Source organism: Bos indicus x Bos taurus, chromosome 20 (assembly GCF_003369695.1).
Source record: "Bos indicus x Bos taurus breed Angus x Brahman F1 hybrid chromosome 20, Bos_hybrid_MaternalHap_v2.0, whole genome shotgun sequence".
NCBI classification, from domain to species: Eukaryota; Metazoa; Chordata; class Mammalia; order Artiodactyla; family Bovidae; genus Bos; species Bos indicus x Bos taurus.
The window spans coordinates 36,988,256-37,010,125 of NC_040095.1; the positions used below are offsets into that span (position 1 = coordinate 36,988,256).

The window sequence follows — 21,870 nt, forward strand, 5'->3', positions numbered from 1 at the left end:
ACAGAAGGCAATGTGTATACATGAGCTCATGTGGAAATAATAAGAATGTTGATTATTTTTGATTCAAGGATTTAAGATAATTCCAGTAGTCCCTTCTTTGTATCCTCAGCTTTTCTTCAAATTTATGCAGTGTTTTTATTACCACTAAGAGCGATTATACCTCCATCGTGTATTTATATAAATATTTTAATAAAATGTTCTTTACTTCATAAAACTAAACTCTGCTAGTTTAATGACTATATCCAGAAAGTCACAATGTCATTTTGGTAAATTAAATTGTTGGCAGAAACTAAAGTAGGAAAGCAAAAAACAGGGAGGAATGGAAAGAGCAATGAGCTTAAAAGAGGACCAGAGAGTAAAGATATAAAGAGTATAAAACTACAGCTAAGAAGTTATAAATCTAGTGTTCACTTATCTACTTCCAACCTGCCAATAACACATAGGAATATTACCTTAGATTCTTTTTACTAAGGACATTTCTGAGAGCTATACTAGTATCATATGAAACATGGGTATAGAGCTTTCTAGAAATTATTGTGTCCCCTTTGGAATGGTTGACATAACTAAGATGGTCATAAGGCTCTATAATACAGCTAATTATTTGACTTATGGGGGAAAGGGTATCAAATATATCATGTAAAATTATAAAATGGAAGATGATTGATAAAGAGAGCCTAAGATGTTACAGACTGGATAACGTAAGCAAACACCATGAGGGTGCTTAAAAAAGGTGTCTTAAAATTTTTTTAAAGGTAACATATTACTAAACACTACCAAAGGGTTAAACTTAAAAAGACTGACAATACCAAGTATTGATGAGAATGTGGATCAACTGGAATATTGCTGGTGGAAATGCAAAATGGTTCAGCCATTTTGGAAAAACAGCCTGGCAGTTTCTCACTCACATGACCCAGTAATCACAACCATGGGAATTTACCCAAAAGAAATGAAAACACCCAACCTCACAAGAACATGCACACAAGCAGCATTATTCATTACAGCCCGAACTGGAAACAACTTGTAAGTCTGTAAGTTTGTGAATTAACAGAGAAATTATGATACATCCATACTATTGCTACTACTCAGCAATAAAAAGGAATAAAACAATATACCAGCAACATTCTGCTAGAAGTCAAACACAAAAGACTACATGCTGTATGATTCTCTGGACATGAAATTCTACAAAGGGGACAACTATATAGTGACAAAAAGTGAATGAGTGGTTTCCCAGGGTTGGGGGAGAAGATCAACTACTACAAAGAGGCACAAGAAAACTTTTTAAGAGTGATATTCTTTACATCATTGTAAATAATTACTAAAATTAGTCAAGTTGCACACCTAAAATTGGTTAACATTTATGCATATAAATTATGTTTCAATATTTACATCATTGTAAATAATTACTAAAATTAGTCAAGTTGCACACCTAAAATTGGTTAACATTTATGCATATAAATTATGTTTCAATAAAATAATTTGGTTGATTATTAAAAATATTGCTAAATATAGTTTAACTAAAAGTACTGTTAAAAATTAAAAAGTAAACAAACAGAACAGATAGTAAATTGTTGGCATATCAAACAGAAAAAACTATTTCACGATAGACTTTTAATGGTATGTGTTTAGTGAGCTATAGATAAAAAGAAATGTAAAAAAAGTCTTAAACTGTATCTAGTAATCTTAATGTTAATATAATAGGGCAAAGCTAATAGGAAATTTGGAGAAGGCAATGACAACCCACTCCAATACTCTTGCCTGGAAAATCCCATGGACAGAGGAGCCTGGTAGGCTGCAGTCCATGGGGTCGCTAAGGGTCGGACACGACTGAGCGACTTTACTTTCACTTTTCACTTTCATGCATTAGAGAAGGAAATGGCAATCCACTCCAGTATTCTTGCCTGGAGGATCCCAGGGACGGGGAAGCCTGGTGGGCTGCCAACTATGGGGTTGCACAGAGTCGGACATGACTGAAGCGACTTAGCAGCAGCAGCAATAGGAAATTATCTTTGGAAATAAGATTTTTAGCCTAAAAGAAATAATAAAATAAAAGGAGCAGAATCTCATAGTCTTAAATTTGAATTAAAAATATTAATTCTTAATTTATTTTTTCTTTCTAAATAAATATATATATTTCTAGCTCTATCCTCTGAAAAAGTCCAAAGCTATGATAACCCATTAGCAATGAATATTCACAGCATCCAGATTATTCCCACAAAAGGCAATCAGGGCTCTTAGGAAAAAATGGCTGAGTTCAGATTTGGGACAGAAAATGTACAAGCCAAATCTGGGGAATCTTGTAGAGACAGAAAGTAATCAGGTTACAAAAGAGCAATGAGGTTACACCAAAAAGGTACAAAATCAATTTGAAGGGAAAACTCATTATTCTGAAAACTGGTAAGTAACGGAAAAGAATAGAGTACTTTCCCTGCCTTTCTGGTACAAACTGTATTTCACAGTAACTAAATTTTCAGGACAAAATTCCTCTTTCAAGAAGAATCCCTGCCAATTAATATGGGATAAATAAAATAATTTGGAAAAAATCAGCATTTTGCAATTTGTAATGAAAATAATGAACCTAGGTAATGATCATTCAAAACCTATCATGAAAGACTTTATGAAAGATTAAGAACACAGTCAAAATCACTGAAAATGGGACAACCAAACATAACGTGCCTTTTGATGTGAGGCAACAATATTTAGCGTCACTTGTGAAGTATTCTTGTCTGTTTTCTGAAAACTGAACTTCAATATCAGTAAACCTCTAATCTAACTTAAGAGTTTACAGAAAAAAAAATGGTGGCCAGAGGAACACTAGAATGACACCAGAAAGAAGAGATCTATGATATCTAGAATATGGGACACTCCACAGGAAAACGTAAGCAGCATGAGAAATGAAACAGTGAAAGTTGACTTTTATAGACTAAGACTTAAGAGTCATGACAACCAAAGCAACAGCAATTCAACTATAAAAACACATTTTTGAGACAATCAGGGAAATGTGAACATGGAATAATTATTACATGTTTGGAAATAATTTTATTAATAGTTATTTTGAATCAGATGACAAAGATACTCTGGTTTTTTTTAAAAAAGTCATCTCTGTTAGAGACAGACATTAAAGTATTTATGAGTGAAATGATATAAAGTATGGGATTTTCTTTAAAAGTGTTACAGCCAAAGAAAGTTAAATTAAAAAAAAAAATATATGGGGGTGGGAAAGAGATAAACAGGATATTAGGAAAATACTAACAACTTTTGAAGCTGGGTAATGAGTACTTCTATTTGAAAATCCTTAAATAAAAAAATTCATAAGGAGCTAAATATTTCCATGTATAAAATTTTTAAAGAACACTAATTGTGGTTTAATCCTATACTTCTATAGGACATTCTATATATTTTAAAACATGTCAAATAATGTAAACATATATTTAATGCAATCTATGTACCTATCTATAGATCTCATGTCTATCATCTAGATTAAAGGGATTAAAAAATTATCTAGAAGGATGAGAAGAGAGAATATTACTTATTCAGAAAACTTGTAGCAAGCAATTGAATAACTGATTAAATAGGGGTATTAAACAAAACATTCACCCTAATATGTTGAAATAAATTTTCCCTACCACAAAGTAAACACTTTAAAAAAAAAACTGAAAAATTTCTTTCAAATCATGAAGTCTACAAACACTCACATTTTGAAGAAGCTGCTCAAACCAGTCATATCCAGTATCTCTGCATGCTGCAACCTAAGGGGAAAAATATGGTGCACCTATCAAAATTAGAAATTTACATTAAAACATACTTTTGCTATGCTATAGTCTCAAGAATAAAAATGTTCAAAGTTCTAAATTAAAAAAATTATTTTCATACTTATGGACATAGGGAGAGGGGAGGAGAGGGTGAGATGTATGGAAAGAGTAACGTGGAAACTTACATTACCATGTGTAAAATAGATAGCCAATGGGAATTTGCTGTGTGACTCAGGAAACTAAAACAGGGGCTCTGTTTCAATCTAGAGGGTGGGATAGGGTGGGAGATGAGAGGGAGGTTCAAAAGGGAAGGGATATATGTATACCTATGGCAGATTCATGTTGAGGTTTGACAGAAAACAAAATTATGTAAAGCAATTATGCTTCAATAAAAAATAAAAAGAAAAATAAAAGAAAAATTAAAAAAAAGTGTGGATTAAATGATTAGAACTCAAAAAAAATTATTTTCAAATAAACTATTTTTTTCAGTGAGCCAATAATCTACCATGTTAAAGAACTTTATTCCAAAAGTACATTAGAAGCCATTCAAAATATTCACTTAATGTATTAAAATTAAAAATGGTATTCTGAATGGTATATTGAATCACACACTATCAGGAAATCTGTAAGGTCTAAAACAATAAAAATGCAAATGTTTGCTTCTTATTTTCCTTCTAGGTAGAAGATTTAAAGACATTAGTAAAACAGAGATGATCATGTAATCCATAATATAAAAATTCTTAAGTCTAAAACATGAAAAGCATTCTGGGTCAAAAAAAATTATAGTTTATGTGTATAATAAAACATAATGAAATTAATTTTAATTCATGTATTCTGGAAAAAGTAGAAATTACAGTCTCATTTCAGGCTGCTATTCATGTGTTATTGTATCTTTTTATCTACTTCTCACTTCCCTTTCCATTTTCAATCACTGGAAGAGTCTGGAGAATTTTAATATCAGTGCTTAAGACAATGGATGCTAAAAAAAAAGTGGGGATAGGTAGAAATACTACTCTCATCTTATTTGCATCCCTTGAGTTATCTCCAGAAACATATAATAAGGGAAGTATCAGAGGATAACCAAATATCTTGTTATTGTCTCTCCCTTTATAAGACAAGGCAGGCCTCAGTGAGGTTTGTACCCACAGGAATCACCCTTGTTTCAGTCCTTCCTTACCACATCAGTGATATTTAAAATCTTCCTTGTCATTGCTTCTTTGTCATTGTGTGGAGTTGGAGTAAACCAGAGTTTTTGGAATGTTTCATTTACTAATTTCTAGAAGAAAGAAAAATTTCAAACTAATAAGTACAATAAATGTGGCAAAATTCTTAATCCCAAATTCTCATTAAAGCCCAAAGCGAAAGTATATGTGTGTGTATATATATATATACAAACACACACACACACATATATATATAAAACCCTGAAATTTCTGGTATGACATCCTCAGTTTCAAAAAGATCAATTATAAAAATTATAAATTTTTTTCAGTTTGGCAAAGATTTTAAATGGGTTAATAATATGCCGATGCAGGAGATGTAAGAAAGACTTGGGTTTGATCCTTGGGTCAGGAAGATCCCCTGAAGGAGATCACTTCAGTATTCTTACCTGAAGAATCCCATGGACAGAGGAGCCTGGAGGGCTACAGTCCATAGGGTCACAAAGAGTCGGACACGACTGAAGCGACTTAACACAATACTATGTCTAGTATAGAACTTCTGGATATAATGCACTTAAATGCTTTTGATCAAACTAAAAAATACTTTTGCTGCTTTGGTAGAAGTTGTTAAAAAACTAAACAAAATCAAAACCCAAAAAAGAAATATAGGGACAATCACATATACATAGATTCACTAATGAACTCTAACTTTCAACAAAGTATTTACTAATTTAGAAAACCAAGCACATACCATTTGAAAATCAATTTAATTTGAAATAAATTTCCTATATACAATGTAATCTCTACAATGACATTAAATATTACAATTGCCAAATTGGTTTGATAAGATCAGATTTTATTAACTAATGCAGGACCTAGAAAAAAAATACCTAAACATGTCTTTTTCTTCAATTTATAGTCTATAATATTGACTTACTTGTGTAGACTTTATATATACATAATTAACAAAACTTATATATATAAAGCAAACATTTAAATTACTTGGGCTTTCCTGGTGGCTCAGTGGTAAAGAATCTGCCTGCACTGCAGGAGATAGAGGAGACTTGGATTCGATCCCCAGGTTGGGAAGATTCCCCCGGAGGAGGTCATGGCAACCCACTCCAGTATTCTTGCCTGGAGAATCCCATGGACTACAGAGGAGCCTGGTGGGCTACAGTCCATACAGTTGCAAAGAGCTGGACACAACTGAAGTGACTGAGCATGCACACACATGTAAAACATTAATGAAAAATGAATTTTTAAAGTAGTCAATGTTTTTAACTTACCTTAATGCCCTCTTCATCATTTACCCTGCGAATCATTTTTACACACATTTCTGTAATTTTTGGAAATGTCGGTTGTTCAATACAGATGTCTCTTAGAATCTTTATCACCCTTTTTCTGACACTGATACCAGTATCCTAGGAACAGAAAGATATTCTAAATGTCAGAAAAACTGAGATGCCAAGGTGTATGAAATTTGATAAAATAAAATTAGAAAATACCAAGAAACAGTATACATACATTTATTAACATGATATGCTATGCTATGCTAAGTCACTTCAGTCGTGTCCGACTGTGTGTGACCCCATAGATGGCAGCCCACCAGGCTTCCCCGTCCCTGGGATTCTCCAGGCAAGAACACTGGAGTGGGTTGCCATTTCCTTCTCCAATGCATGAAAGTGAAAAGTGAAAGTGAAGTCGCTCAGTCGTGTCCAACTCTTAGCGACCCCATGGACTGCAACCTACCAGGCTCCTCCATCCATGGGATTTTCCAGGCAAGAGTACTGGAGTGGGGTGCCATTACCTTCTCCGATTAACATGATAAACATGGTCCATATATATATTTTAAAACACATTTATATTAATCTTATTATAAATATGAGTTATTTTATTATGCTGTCTTTGCTTTTAAAATGTAATATCCAACATATGGAAAATATTAAATCGCACTGAACACAAGAGGAGCATATAAGCCTGCCAAAATTAAATGGAGTAACAAACATGAAACTTTGAGGATATTGTTTGGCACTTAAACAGCATATGAAGTATATATAACAAAAATGTTTAACAAATCTTTCAAACCAGTATCACTATTTTATAATTTATAGCAAATATAAGGAAAAAAGGAACAGATCAAAGGAAACAAAACCATGAAAAAATAACAAGACTGGCTTGCCTTTTTAAATCTCTCTGTCATGGTGGCATGTGTAAGAAAGAGTTAGAGAATACTCTAAATAAAATAGAGATGAAATATTGTGGTGGATACATGGATGTTAACTGTACTATTTTTAACTTAACAGATTTTCATAACTAAATCATCTTTAAGTAAGAAGTACTGAATACCCATTGTGCAAAATTATCTCCATTTTGTAGTTTAGCAAACATGAAAATATTTTAGGATATATTGCTAAGGTAGATGCTGTCAGAGTTCATTATACCTGAAAATCCTGTTGTTTGTCCTTCACTCTTGAAAAGAGTAAGACATTAAAAGTGAAAAAATTCTTCTACTTTTTCCTTAAAATTCTTTGTTTCCATCAAGATTTTATGCTAGTTGGAGATGAAATTATCTGTAACTCTCAGTCCCACAGTATTTAAATATTGGGCTAAAAGTGATAAATTCTTGTCAGTTTAAGAATACCGAAATCCTGTACCTAATGAATCTCTGTTGAGTTATAGAAGAAGTCAATAACCCTGCAGTGGGTGGTATGGAATTTCGACAGATATTTTGTAATGCCAATGTTTCCTTTCATTTCCAAGGAAATACTTCAGGGCCACAGAATTCAATGCCATAGAAGAAAAGAATATCTTAGAATAGCATTTCTTATGTTTGCTCTTAAAACTCAAATGACTTTATTTAGCTTGCAGGTATCTGAGTCTGTTATAATTCAGCTTTAAAGAAATATGCAAATACACATAATAACCAAAAATACTGTCAGACACCAAAATTCCATATATAGCTCTCACTGAAATAATTCTTCCTGTTTATATACATATATATTTATAATTACTCTAGAATCCTATCCAAAATACTTAACTGTGTCATGTAGCTCCTATCATTTACTCTTTGTATACCAGCATAATCAAAAACTAATAGTAACTGGTAAAGGGAATCCAATTTTTACCAAAGATGTGCTTTACAATATTAAGCAGCCCTCCTCTTGAAATATGTTCTTCTTTAGAAAGTTGCTACAGTTTATATATTAGGTTAGATAAAAATACAGAATTGATATCTACCTTTCTATCTTAACATTTTTAAAAAGTGATATTAGGAAGGCAAAATTATATTCATAAATTATAATAAAAGTGACAAAACAAGCATACCAATATTCTTTCAATCAGCATATCATAATACTGCTCAGCAAGCTGAGGTCGACAAAGGACAAATCGACCTAGTAATTCCACTGCTGCTTCTCTGACACTAGTGGAGTTATCCATTAATCGTCCATGAACTCCTCGCTGCATATCCAGCTGAAGAAAAATAAAGAAATTATAACTTATACTAAGTAGAGCTAATATTTTAATTTGAATATAAAAGTCACATAAAAAGAATAATTTGTGTTCCTCTTTACCCTTGCTAGAATACTGGGGTCTACAGCAACAACCTCAGATAAACACTTCATGGCTTTTGTTCGAACGGCAATTGCATTTTCACCAAGGACTCGAAGGATCTGCCAAGCAAATATTAACATTTTCATCAACTTTAGAACATATAGCTTTTTAACAAAACACAGAAAGAAAACATGCAAAAAAATATAGAAATATCGAATTTACTTTCCTTCAATTTTTATATATGTAAGTAAAAAGATCTGTTATCATACTGATCCAAAGTTTTCACTTAAAACATTAAGGTATGGTGTTTTATACTTTATGGCCTTTCCTTTCTTCTGTCATTCTCAATTAAACCTGTTTTTTATTGCTATGCTTCATTTGCAAGAAACTGTAGGCCCACTGAAAACTTTCTATGTCTAACTTTAATCAAGGATACTTAGTATCATTTAAATAATAATTCTGATAACTGAATAATTTGTTTTTATAACATCAATCACTCTAACTATACCATCACTCTACCTGTACCATACAGATACATATCCACTTATCTGTAAAACAAGAATCAACAGGTAAAGGCATGCAGAACAAACATTTTAACAAATATGGAACAAAGAAACAAATGTTATTTTCATCATTTTTTAAAAATATCTGTTCTCAACAATGAACAGACATCACACACAAGTTTCCAGAATTAGAAAAATCAGTATCACTGTATAAGAAATTCTTGTCCAGTTTACCTGTGTCAAATAAATATCAAAGCTCTGGGCAAACGGCCTCATAGAGGCCAAGTATCGAACAATCAAACAAGCATCATCATAGTCCACAGTATCAGAGTTCATTCTGCAACGAAAGGTCATTAAATTATAATTAATTAAATTTTTTTGTAAAGTAGGTAAATAGATATCAAAGAGACAACTGAAAACACTGGATCTTTTGTTTTTGGATCTTACTTTAATGTGCTGAACTGAGAAGGTGTGGTTTTGATAATGCTTCTAAGAAACTTCTTCCGGTTTTCAGCTCGATGCATAATTTGACCAGTTGTCTCAACTTCCTTTGCATGATGTGATCCTTCAGATGATTCTTCATCTTTTTGTGATTTCATTGCTTTTTCTGTTTCCAGTGTTGTATCACGGAACCACTGGGCAATATAGAATTTACGAGAAAACTGGAAAGAAATTTTAAGACTTGAGTTTGATGAAATTAGTAACAAAATTTCCAACCTACTGACAAAGTGTTTACAATCAGAAACACAATTATCAAGGTTTACTTTAAAAAGAAGAGTTTAGAACACATGGATAAAATGCTGAAGGTAGAAGACTATAGTTACTTTCAAAATTTTACCTTATTTCTTCAAGAAATATACAACCAACTATTACTGAACTATATTAACACTGAGGTACATGTATAATCTGTTCCTGAGTTTTTTCCCCTCCAGTTTATTGAGAAATAATTGACATACATCATTGTAGAGTCTGTTCCTTTCCACAAAGACTGAAAACCTATAGTAGTTGGCTGAAGAGCTTTAGCTATCTCCAACCTCTTTATTTTTATTTAATTCTCCAACTTCTGTAGATGCATATCCCATCAATTAAAAAAAATTAAAAGTGCCCCAATATAGTGTATAAATTTTACATACAAGCTTATTTTACTAATATTTGGATATATAATATATTTAAAAAAAAAACAGAATTAAGGATATTTAAAATATACATATAAAATTCTAATCATTTTATAAAAATTCACTTTTTATATGCTAATAGATTATCTCATACACTACCGGGGTCAATGATCTTTGTCTCAAAGATAAAACATTGCAAGATTTTGGATTACCCAAGTCACATAATATTAGGAAACAACAATATCTGTATCAGAATTTGACTACCACATATTTCTATTTCAAAAATTAATATTCCAATACTACTCTCCTCTTCATGACATTCTCAGTTTTCTTTCAGACCAAATTTGAAATAAACATGTGAACATTACAAAATAAGGAACAGAATCCTACCACCAGTGAAGGATCAGTCTCCGTGTTTTCATCCAAGTAATCAAGCAATGCTTTTTGTAATTGCTGTATTTCATCTTCCCCTCCTGAAACCTATAAAACAAACCAGGTCATAACACAAAGATATTACTAATATATTTTAATAAATCATCCACTCACAAACAGAAATCTGAGGGAAAAAATCTTATAAATGATAAAAAATGTATAGGTATAGTTAAGTAAAAGGAAGAAACAGAAGAATACTGTTTTTTGAAAAACATTATATACTGATAGCTCAGGTTACTTTTATGAATTACATGTTAACTTTTTATAAAGAAGCTCATAGGGAGCTGACATAATTATTAGAAAAATGTGTATGTAAATCTTCAGAGGTAGGAACCTACTAACACTGGTTTTCTATTTGGTAAGAGAAACCTCCAAACTTCTAATCTAGTAAATGGAAACTGTTACCTGTATTATTATGTATTATGGGTATCTTTGAGATATTATTTAAAAAGAACATTCTGAAAGGGAAATATTTTTATTTGTAATTAATACAAAATACTTTACGTCATGTAGATCAAATATACAGTAGGTATATTTAAGCTGTTCATTTGATCTGGAAGCAGAAAGAGACCGAGTCTTTAGGTCCTGTCAAGAACAATGTTGTTGTTTAGTTGCTAAGTTGTGTCCAACTCTTTTGAGACCCCATGAACTGTAGCCTGTCAGGTTCCTTTGTTCATGGGATTTTTCAGGCAAGAATACTGGAGTGAGTTGCCATTTCTTTCTCCAGGGAATCTTCTAGACCTAGGGATTGAACCTTTGGCTCCTGCACTGGGTAGGGAGATATTTTACCACTGAGCTACCAGGGAAGCACTTTCAAGAACAATACAGAGCAGGAAATTAACTCTGAGTTGACATTCATGTCTATAGCTTATACTCTGGTTTTACCTGTGTGAAATGCCAAATATATGGTTTAGACTATATGTAAGCAGAAAACAAAGATAAGAATAACCTATGTTCTGAGAGTGTAGTAAAATGGATATATTCAGAATGGTTTTTATTTAGTTGCATCTGGGATATCGATTTTTCTTTTTTAAATTTTCAATTTTCAATTGGAGTATAGCTGATTAACAGTGTTGTGACAGGGTCAGGGAGACAGCAAAAGGACTCAGCCTACATATAAATGTATCCATTTCTGCCCAAACTACCCTTCCATACAGGCTGCCACATTAACACTGAGCAGAAGTTTCTATAGTACACAGTGGGACTTTGTTGGTTATCCATTTTAAATATAGTTGTGTATACCTGATTCAGTAATTCTAGGGAGAGTCCTGAGAATCTGCATTTCTAACAAGTTCCTAGGTGATATAAAAGTTGGTGCTGCTTGTCCAGGGAATCATATTTTGAAATTCTAGGGTAATGGGGACATCCTGTCTGCTCAAAATGGTTCAAAAGAAAATAAAAATGAATATACAGACACATATGTATGTATATTCTAAAAGAGAATAATAAAGCAAATGCTAACCACTAAAGAAATCTGGATGAAAGATTTGTGGGAGCTTTTTGTGCTATTCTTCAAACTCTTCTGTAAGTTAGAGGCATTTGTCACGGCCAGCATGGATATGGTTATGGACATTAAAAAAATAAAAAAGAGTATAAAGAAAATGAAAAAAGCTTTACATGGTTGGATTACAGATCATCTGGGCTACTTGGTGGCTGAGACGGTAAAGAATCCGCCTATAGTGTGGGAGACCTGGGTTCGATCCCTGGCTTAGGAAGATCCCCTGGAAGGGGGCATGGTAACCCACTCCAGTATTCGTGCCTGGAGAATCCCCATGGACAGAGCAGCCTGGCGGGCTACAGTCCATGGGGTCACAAAGAGTTGGATACAACTAAGTGACTGAGCCTACACATATCATTTACCTATCAATTTTCTTAAGTTATCTTAGTATTACTATCACCTCCTCCACAGTTTAAAATAAAAGTTAAACCAAATAGAAACTAGTATCATACATTCATAACAGAAGTTCACACACACAACTAAGAATTATATAAATCATTTGAAAGTTCCTGTTATACAGAATTCACTCTAAGGTATATATTTGCTCTGTGGCACTTTCAGATGATTTTATTCTGAATCTACAAAATGAAATGCAACACTAACATAAGAATACCTTAAAAAGTTCTTAACTACTTATGACTTATCCCCATAATGTAAACTCTTTATCTCAATACCTGTTTTAAAATTCGTTCTATAGACCCTTGATCCATTTTGCTTGTAACAGCATCTTTCCTCAGTCGTGCAGCGACAGTTCCAAGGTAATCAAGGGATGCCACTCTTAAAGCCATCTCTGTTGACTTATTACTGAACTGATGAACCTGCATATGAAAAATAATTTTAACTTAATCAAGTTAAAATATTTTTAATAGCAATTTACATAAATTCCGTATCTATGCTGTTTTACTTGAAATTTAAACATTTTTTTCCCGTCGTATTGTCCCACAAAGTAATTACCCTTTAAAAATTTTTTGGTATATTTTTTTGGCCACATCTTGCAGCTTGCAGGATCTCAGTTCCCTGACCATTGACTAAACCTGGGCCATGGCAGTAAAAACCCAGAATACCAACTACTAGGCCACCACGGAACTCCCATTAATTGCCTTTTGAGTTTCCAGAATTTTAACATTTTCATTAAAAAGAAAAAAAAATTATAACTAAGTCTTCCTAAGAACACAGTCACTTTCTTTAAATGTAGGCTCAACTGTATAAAATGGGATTATAACCGACTAAGAACTTCTTAGGCTGGAATTTCAAAGTCTATAAAAAATATCTTGGCTTCAGAATAGTATTAATATATTTTCCAACTGACAGAAAGTAAGGCCCCCAAAGCTCTGTAACAACTACACGAGTCCAAATGCAGTTTAAAAATAAAAACCACAATAGCATTTCGTTGTATTTATTTCCCTAATACGGTATTACATGAGGACTAAAATGTGTCATGTTTTTAGAAGTACTCTTAAAGATGACAGAGCTCATATTCATCAGTTTCATGCTTTGAAATGAATTAACTATAATAACATGACTCTGTGTTGAGATGCTTTTAACTAATAATACTTTCAAATAAATAAAAGGAGTTTTTTAAAGCACTGTTATCTTATGTAATGAAACGAAAGCACCAAAAGTCACAACATTTCAAAATTTTATACAAGGTACCGACAGTATTATGTACAGTAATGCACATGCAAAAATAGAGATGCAATGGTCGTATTTCCTTACACATTTTTAAAGAATTCATCATCTGTGAATCAGAGTACATCCTCATTATGTTGTCTTCTAGTAATCTAATAATCTTTAAATGCTATACTCTTACCAACAGTCTCCCTAACAAACTAAGGAGTAGTTCAGCAGCTGGCCATTCAGGCTTATTGACTGTTGAAAGAAGGTCTTGAACAAAATTTTCAAATAGTGGTCTGTAATCTTCTTCACCTTGCTTACTACCACATCTGTTCAAAGATAAATAATGAAAAAGCTGTGAGTTTAGGTGACATGTTCACCAATATGACTGAAATTTTGTTAACTAAGTTTCTCAACTTGTATACCTAAACAAGGTGTAACAGAGCACATTAAATAAAATATGGTTTAAAATGAATCTATTTCTCAAATTTCATTTTCCCCCCTATTACAGGAAATTCATTTACTGACTAATATTAACATTACTTTCTGGCAAGCATAATACATTTTAAATAATGACCACTGTTCTTCTATGAGATTACTATAAATTCTTCTGAAAACTAAGTAAACCTCTATCCCTAAACTTTCCTATTCAACCAGAATGTCCGAAAATTCAATGAAAAATTAAAGAATTTCAATCTTGTACTTTAGCTTCTAGAATTCAACACACAAGAAAGTTCATGAAACTTTAGATTTTATAATATTCCAACTGCCTCATTTTAAAGATAAGGATATCAGGAGTCAGGGAGATATAGTCAGGTTTAGATTATGGAAGGAAGTTCGATTAATCTTTTACATAAAAGAAATGAACTATTCTCTCCATGGGGAAAATAAAAATCAGATTATGTTAACTTTACTCACTTTTTAAGGAAGATGGAAAGGAAGTTTTGGGCTGTTCGCATGGCTGTTTCATAAGAATTGGTAATGATAACATCTTGATCAACCTAGATTGAGAAAAATGAATGGATATACATATAAGAAATAACCAACAAATTATTTCAGTTGCTACTACCATGTTAATACTGACTATAAGGGCAATACAATTAAATACTAAAACTTTATGAACTTCCCTGGTGGTACAGTGGATAAGAATCTGCCTGTCAATGTAGGGGACACAGGTTCAATCCCTGATCTGGAAAGACCCCACATGCCACGGAGCCTGTGCACCACAAGTACAGAGCCGGCACCATAGAGGCCGGGAGTCACAATTACTGTGCCTATGAATCCCAACTACTGAAGCCAGCACACCCTTGAGCTTGTGCTCTGCAATAAGAGAAGACACCGCAACGAGAAACCTACGCACTGTGACTAGAGAGTAGCGAGCACTCTCACAACTACAGAGAACCTGCTCACAGCAATGAAGACCCAGCACAACCAAAAATAAAATAAATAATTTTTAAAAATACTAAAACTTTAACTATACTCTTATATGTAAGAGAAGATACAATTAGCATTGTTGTTGTTCAGTCCCTCAGTCATGTCTGACTCTGTGATTCCATGTAAGGCAGCACGCCAGTGTTGCATTTCCTTAACTAGCTCCTGGAGTTTGTTCAAACTTATGTCCACTGACTCAGTGATGCCATCCAACCATCTCATCCTGTCGTCCCCTTCTCCTCCTGCCTTCAATCTTTCCCAGCATTGGGGTCTTTTCCAATCAGTCAGCTCTCTGCATCAAGTGGCCAAAGTACTGGAGCTTCAGCTTCAGCACCTGTTCTTCCAATTAATATTCAGTGTTGATTTCCTTTAGGATTAGCTGGTTTGATCTCCCTGCAGTCCAAGGGACTCTCAAGAGTCTTCTCACAGTTTGAATGTATCAATTCTTTGAAGCTCAGACTTCTTTATGATCCAACTCTCACATCCATACACGACTACTGGAAAAACCATAGCTTTGACTAGACGCACCTTTGTTGGCAAAGTAGTGTCTCTGCTTTTTAATAGGCTGTCTAGGTTCGTCATAGCTTTTCTTCCAAGGATCAAGTGTCTTTTAATTTCATGGCTGCAGTCACCATCCACAGTGATTCTGGAGCCCAAGAAAATAAATTCTGTCATTGTTTCCATTGCTTCCCCACCTATTTGCCACGAAATGACAGGACGGGATGCCATGATCTTCATTTTTTGAATGGAGAATTTTAAGTCAGCTTTTTCACTCTCCTCTTTTCACCTTCATCAAGAGACTCTTTAGTTCCTCGTTGCTTTCTGCCATTAGGGTGGTGTCATCTGAGGTTATTGATATTTCTCCCAGTAATCTTGATACCAGCTTGTGCTTCATCCAATATGCTTCATTCTTAACATATGTTAAGAATGAGAAACGTGTGTAACAAATGAAATACCAATGGTTGTTTATCATGATCTAGGTCAGAACAATATTGATCAAAAATACAAAAAGAATTTCAAAAAAATTTGCAGGTTCAAAGTTTATGAAATGCTGGAATATAATACTAAATAAAATTCAACTCCATCATTAGAAATTTAAAGATCAGTATATAGTTAATTCAAAGTTGTAGAAACCTGATACACAAATAAACATTAAAAAAACTCAGTAGTAACCAGAAGAATGAGAAATAAAACATGGTATCATTTTACACTAACCAGACTAGGCAAAAATCAAAAAGTATGAATGTAAACTAGAATATCACTTTAGAGCAAACTGACCAGTTTCATTAAGTTAAAAGTGCATGTAAATTATGATTTAATATTCTACTTCTAAGTATACCTAGAGAAACTTATGCTTCAAGTTGTGTGTCACATATGATGTATTTAACCCAAGTCAAAAAGAATCTAGCATTAGCTACACATATTAAAAACAATGGTGAGTGAAGAAATTTGCTGTAAATGTCATTATATCATTTATGTAAATTAAAACTTTATCAAATATGCAGATAAATAACTAAATGAAAGAAGATAAACATTCACAATGATAAGGAAAGACTATGAAAAGAGAACAAGGTTAGAAGAAGCGGAGAATAGGACCTCAACCTTTTTGATATTTGTTTTATACTTTGCACCTTTCTGATTATAATAAAGAAATAAAATTAAACCTCTTTCGAATTTTTTGGAGGTAAAACTATAGAACCTGGCAAAATGTTAAGTGTTGATGGGTAAAAGCTACAAAACCAAAAGCAAATCATAGCTGTAAGTTACTCAAATTGTTGTTGTTTAGTCTCTAAGTTGTATCTGACCCTTTTACGACCCCATGGACTGTAGGCTGCCAGGCTCATCTGTCCATGGAATTTCCCAAGCAAGAATACTGAGTGGGTTGCCGTTTCCTTCTCTAAGGGATCTTCTGAACTCAAGAATTGGCAGGTGAATTCTCTACTGTTGAGCCACCAGGGGAGCCCCCAAGTTACTCAATAGAGAAGGCATAAATTCATTTTCAGCATGAATTAAACATTAATTACATTAAAATTATTTGTTACATGTGACTATAGATACTGCATACTATAATATTCATTTTCAAATTCAGTATCTTACTTGAACCTTACAATTTGTAATAGTAGGCTTGTTAGGTATTATCATTCCCATTTTATAAAGAAACAAGATTAAAACAATTTGTATGTTTCATGAATGGTGTATACTAGAACTCAAGTCTCCTAAAACTTAGTCTAATGCTCGACAAGGATCTGAAAGCCCAGTCACAAAACCCTAATTAACACCTTCAGTTTTATAAGAATGGCAGAGAATACAGGTACTTCTTCCTACAAAAGCAAACAGTTCTAAAACTTACAAATGATTCCTTACTTTTTTATTTGAGTCCTCTTCTGAATTAGAGTCCTTCTCTGATGATGGTAAGTGTACTACACACTGAATTAGTTGTAAAACCAGTGCTGTAACCATCTGAATATACATAGGCTCTCCATCCATATCACTACTATTTAACCTTTAAAGGAGAAGAAAATATTTTAATCATACAGCATATGAAGAGAATTTCATTTTACATGTTACTTATGATCTGCAAGTTTCAGGATGCTTTATTTACCAAAATTTCTAGGTATTATCCTTAGTGCTTATAACAGTGACCTTAAGTTAATTATTTTGGGGAAGTTAGGAAAAATACCAACTAAATGTCTATGTATAGATCATTAAAATAATCACAGGAAAAATGCAGTATATAAAATTCTATACTTTATATGTACTGAAGATTGAAAACTGTAATGTAAAACATCAAATATTTTTCAAAGTGATTTTTAAAATGACAAGTCTTCAAGATTTCACAATGCCGAGGCATTCTGATATTTCTTTTATTATTAAAATCTGCTCCATAGTCAGTTCTTGATCATACGTTAAGAGTATGAGGTCTGTGACACAGAATGTAAAAAACCAGATTTTAAATCTTTTCGTTTAAAAGAGTATTCCTTTATATATTGGTAGCTTTTCTTCAGGTTTTAGTAGACAATAGATGTTAATCAAAACACAAGTGGTCCAAAAAAAGTAAGATAAAAACAATTATTTTATAGAAGACAACCTTCAAAGCAATCTAAATATAACCCTATATGCTAGGTCAACACATTTAATCACCCAGGAATATTATGATAGTCATGGAAATTATGATGATGATCTATGCCAACAAAGGCAATATTGCTAACAATAGTGGATAACATTTCTTACTCTGTGCTTAGTAATTTAAACTCATGTCTATTGTCTATATTGCCATTAGAGCAATTTTTCAGCTCTCTTAAAAAATATTATATAATGACTTACTACTGTATAAAAGATTAAGTTCAAGTTCCTAATAAGCCTTGTAAAATCCCTGAACTGCCTCTGACGCTTTGGAGCCGTATTTCCTACTGCTCTTCTCACAGACCAATGGTTCTTAAACAGGGATGACTCTGCCCTTCAGGGGACCTTTGCCCGTGTCTAGTGAAAATTTTGGTGATCATAATTGGAAAGCGTACATTTCTTTTGGTTATCTAGTAGGCGGGGGCCAAGGATGCTGCTAAGCATCTTACAATGTACAGGCCAGCACTGCAAAGTATTATCTGGCTCAATATGTCAGTTATGCCAAGACTGAAATTCCCTGCCAAAGATTTTTATACTTGACAATCACTGAGCCTTTAAGTCTCTCAAGAGTGTATTGTTATTTCACACATTTAAGCTATTCTTCATGCTGTTCTGACACAGAACTGCCTTTTATTCGATGATTAAAACAAAAGTCAGAAATGATAAAGAATAAATATATGATGGCTACAGTATAATGGGGTTCTTCATCATAAACTTGGTGTTTGCTATAGTTAGTTACCTGAAGTTCCTTAAGCTCCTCTTGCTGGTAGGTAATCTTGCCAGTGAAGTAAAAATTTCTTCCAAAATTAACTGCCTATGTTTTTCATATCTTGAGAATACCTATTTAGCAATTATAAGATTTCAACTTAAGTTATAATTATTCGAAAACAAACAAAAATGATACTATACTATGTGATAAAAACCTAATCTGCCATTTAGAATGAAAATGTTTTCAACAACTTCAACAGTAATGACTTAATTTACTCAACCTTTCTATCATTAATTGTAACATTCTTATAGAAGTCATAGTATACTAGTTTCATGCAGAGGAATATGGTATTTTAGGTATGGAAAGTAAGACAAGATTTAAATGATTTAAAATACCTGATTTTATTAAGAAATTATTAAATATTTTTAAATACTTAGAAGTGCTTAAAATCTAAGGCATAAAATAGCCCTCGTGGAAAACTCAAATCTGCATTAGTTTTTGCAAATTTGTATTGAACGATATCAATATTATTTTTCTGGGGGATAACTAAAAATGTGAACTGATTATACTTACTGCAGTAACTAATTTAATGGCACACAATTGTAGTTCACTGACATTTTCCACAAAAAATGGTGTTATTCCCATTGAAGATACCTGCACAGACACAGAGAGTAACGATAGGATACATCTGTAATAGATTTCAGTAACATTCTACCTTACTAAATCCCAAAACACTAAAAAACTTACTGAAAAACAATGAGAGAGCATTTTCTTTTCCCTCATCAATCGACATCTAGTTTTCCCTTTGTTCCCTTTCATCCTCAAGAAAATTAGTACATACCTTCCTTCACAGATGCCATTCCTCTAATTACCAACTTTTAGACTGATAAATGTCACAGGAATGCAAAAAAACAAAACATAATTCACTATTCTGGAAGAAATATCCTAACATATTTTAAAGGAAATAATAACTTTCAAATAATTTAGATTTTAGAATTTACACTACATTTACCTTTCTTCTGCCCCAAGTGGTTCTTTTTAAAACTTCCCTACACTTTTACTTCTTCCATTTAGATATAATATACTCAGAATGAAAAAAATTAACGTAGTGCTGGTATTATTATTGAGTGCTCAAGGTTAAACTGAACCCAATTAGGTCCTTTATCCTTAAATTATTTGATCTAGAAATATGGAAAATGCTTGAAAAAAACTTACCTGAAGGATTGTTGTGTCTGTTAGAAGTTGTATTTCTAGTAGTTCTGATAAGCTGCTAACAATGTCACAAACTTTATTATAAAGCATTACTATTACTCTCTGCTTATGGGTAGAACATTTAGCCCGTTTTGCCTTTGAACTTAGTAAGCCTCCTAAAATGAAAAAAAAATCAAAACAAGGCTTATGTCAACTTTTAATAATCTGTTATAGCAATGAAACTGCTTCCTGAATTAAAAGAACACATCTGTTTTTTCTTCCCTATATAAAAATATAACTTGGCAAACAAAGCTATTTATTTATTGAAGAGAAAATTATTCTCTACGGAATACTCAGAAAGTCGACACTGTTAGAACAGATTTTCAATGGCTATTAAATTCTTGTATCTTAAGTATAAATTTATTTCATTTTTTTTTTTCCATTGACTGGAGCAGGATAGTAAGATGATATTCCCCTTAAATCAACTTGCAATAATTAAACTACAGATAATTAATTTAGGATATTCATGATTCAAGTTTGCCCTCCTCTCTTCAAATGTAAACATGTTAATATACTTGACTCATTTGTAAAGATTATCAGTAAGAGAAAGAATATACATTTTTTAATTAATTTATTTTTTATTGAAGGATAACTGCTAAGAATATACATTTTTAATCAACCCATTTTGTAGATAATATTTTAGGCAAAATTAGGGTGAAGTGCTAAATAGAACCAGAAGTGAATATTAACATTATCTACGATTGCCAGATAAGTAAAATTACTTGTTATTATATGTAAACAGTTGCTAAAGAAATTATAACTGAACAAGTACCAGACTGAAAAATTTCTATATTCCAGTCAAATGAAGGGCAGTGTTTATTACAATTTTATAATCTAGTAATTTTGGTGCCATTTGAAGTCACTGCATTCTGACCCATCCAACATGGCAAAATTATATTACAGGTAATTTTGATATTAAACTAAAAAATTATCAGTATAAAAGGGCAAACCAACCTCCATGAGGATCTAATCTGTAAACAGGATCATACTGAGGATAAAGTGTATTCTGCAAATGAAATTTAGTGTACTGTATAACTCTTTCGATTACATCCTCAATATATACAGCTTTTGGCATGTTAGGGGATGTCATGATGTTTATAGTTGTAAGACAGGCATCTGCTGATTTTGTCACTCTCTCCATAATAAGGTCTCTCCATAACCTTTCTTCTTCTTCAGTATCATTATTCTGTAAAACAACACACTGTTAATGAAACTGAAATAAACACATTTATAGGTTAAAATATTTTTTAAATATTATAATATATTTGACCTTCCCTGTAAAACTCTGTGTCGGGAAGATTCCCTAGAGTAGGAAATGGCAACCCACTTCAATATTCTTGCCTGGAAAATGCCATGGGGTTGCAGAGTCGGACATAACTGAGTGACTGAGCACGCACAGTGGAAAACTTGGTAAGAGTTTTGATGTGTGTCTATTTAAAGAATATCAGGAATGAAGTACAAATACTTATATTAGGTATGATTTTTGTGTTAATGTTTTGAAACATAATGTACTCTACTTTCTAATTTCACCATTAAGTGACATCCTAATAACAAAGTTTTAGTTATGTTTATCTTCTGTGATAGACTTATTTTAAAAGTAAGTAAAATGTTACTGACTCAATCATTTCTAATATCTATTTTTCAACAACACTGTATTTTTGAAACTGAGATTAAAAAGTGACTATGCAGACTACTAAAAACATATTTTATTTTCTAAAATAGATAACTCAACA

General features: G+C 32.6%; 1 protein-coding gene across 4 annotated transcripts in view; it reads right to left on the minus strand.

Moving 5' to 3' along the window:
* The window catches only part of NIPBL (NIPBL, cohesin loading factor), a 205,174-nt gene that overhangs the window by 34,538 nt on the left and 148,766 nt on the right, over positions 1-21,870 (minus strand). For all 4 annotated transcript variants that reach the window (XM_027520108.1, XM_027520109.1, XM_027520110.1 and 1 more), the window contains 16 exons: positions 21,092-21,323; positions 20,102-20,253; positions 19,460-19,540; positions 18,917-19,017; positions 17,419-17,557; positions 14,542-14,624; positions 13,820-13,952; positions 12,684-12,827; positions 10,470-10,559; positions 9,412-9,626; positions 9,199-9,301; positions 8,482-8,580; positions 8,234-8,380; positions 6,196-6,330; positions 4,927-5,025; positions 3,693-3,746 (listed from right to left, as the gene is read on the minus strand). In XM_027520108.1, the coding sequence (XP_027375909.1) occupies positions 3,693-3,746; positions 4,927-5,025; positions 6,196-6,330; positions 8,234-8,380; positions 8,482-8,580; positions 9,199-9,301; positions 9,412-9,626; positions 10,470-10,559; positions 12,684-12,827; positions 13,820-13,952; positions 14,542-14,624; positions 17,419-17,557; positions 18,917-19,017; positions 19,460-19,540; positions 20,102-20,253; positions 21,092-21,323 (2,007 nt within the window). The remainder of the gene's footprint in view (positions 1-3,692; positions 3,747-4,926; positions 5,026-6,195; positions 6,331-8,233; positions 8,381-8,481; positions 8,581-9,198; positions 9,302-9,411; positions 9,627-10,469; positions 10,560-12,683; positions 12,828-13,819; positions 13,953-14,541; positions 14,625-17,418; positions 17,558-18,916; positions 19,018-19,459; positions 19,541-20,101; positions 20,254-21,091; positions 21,324-21,870) is intronic.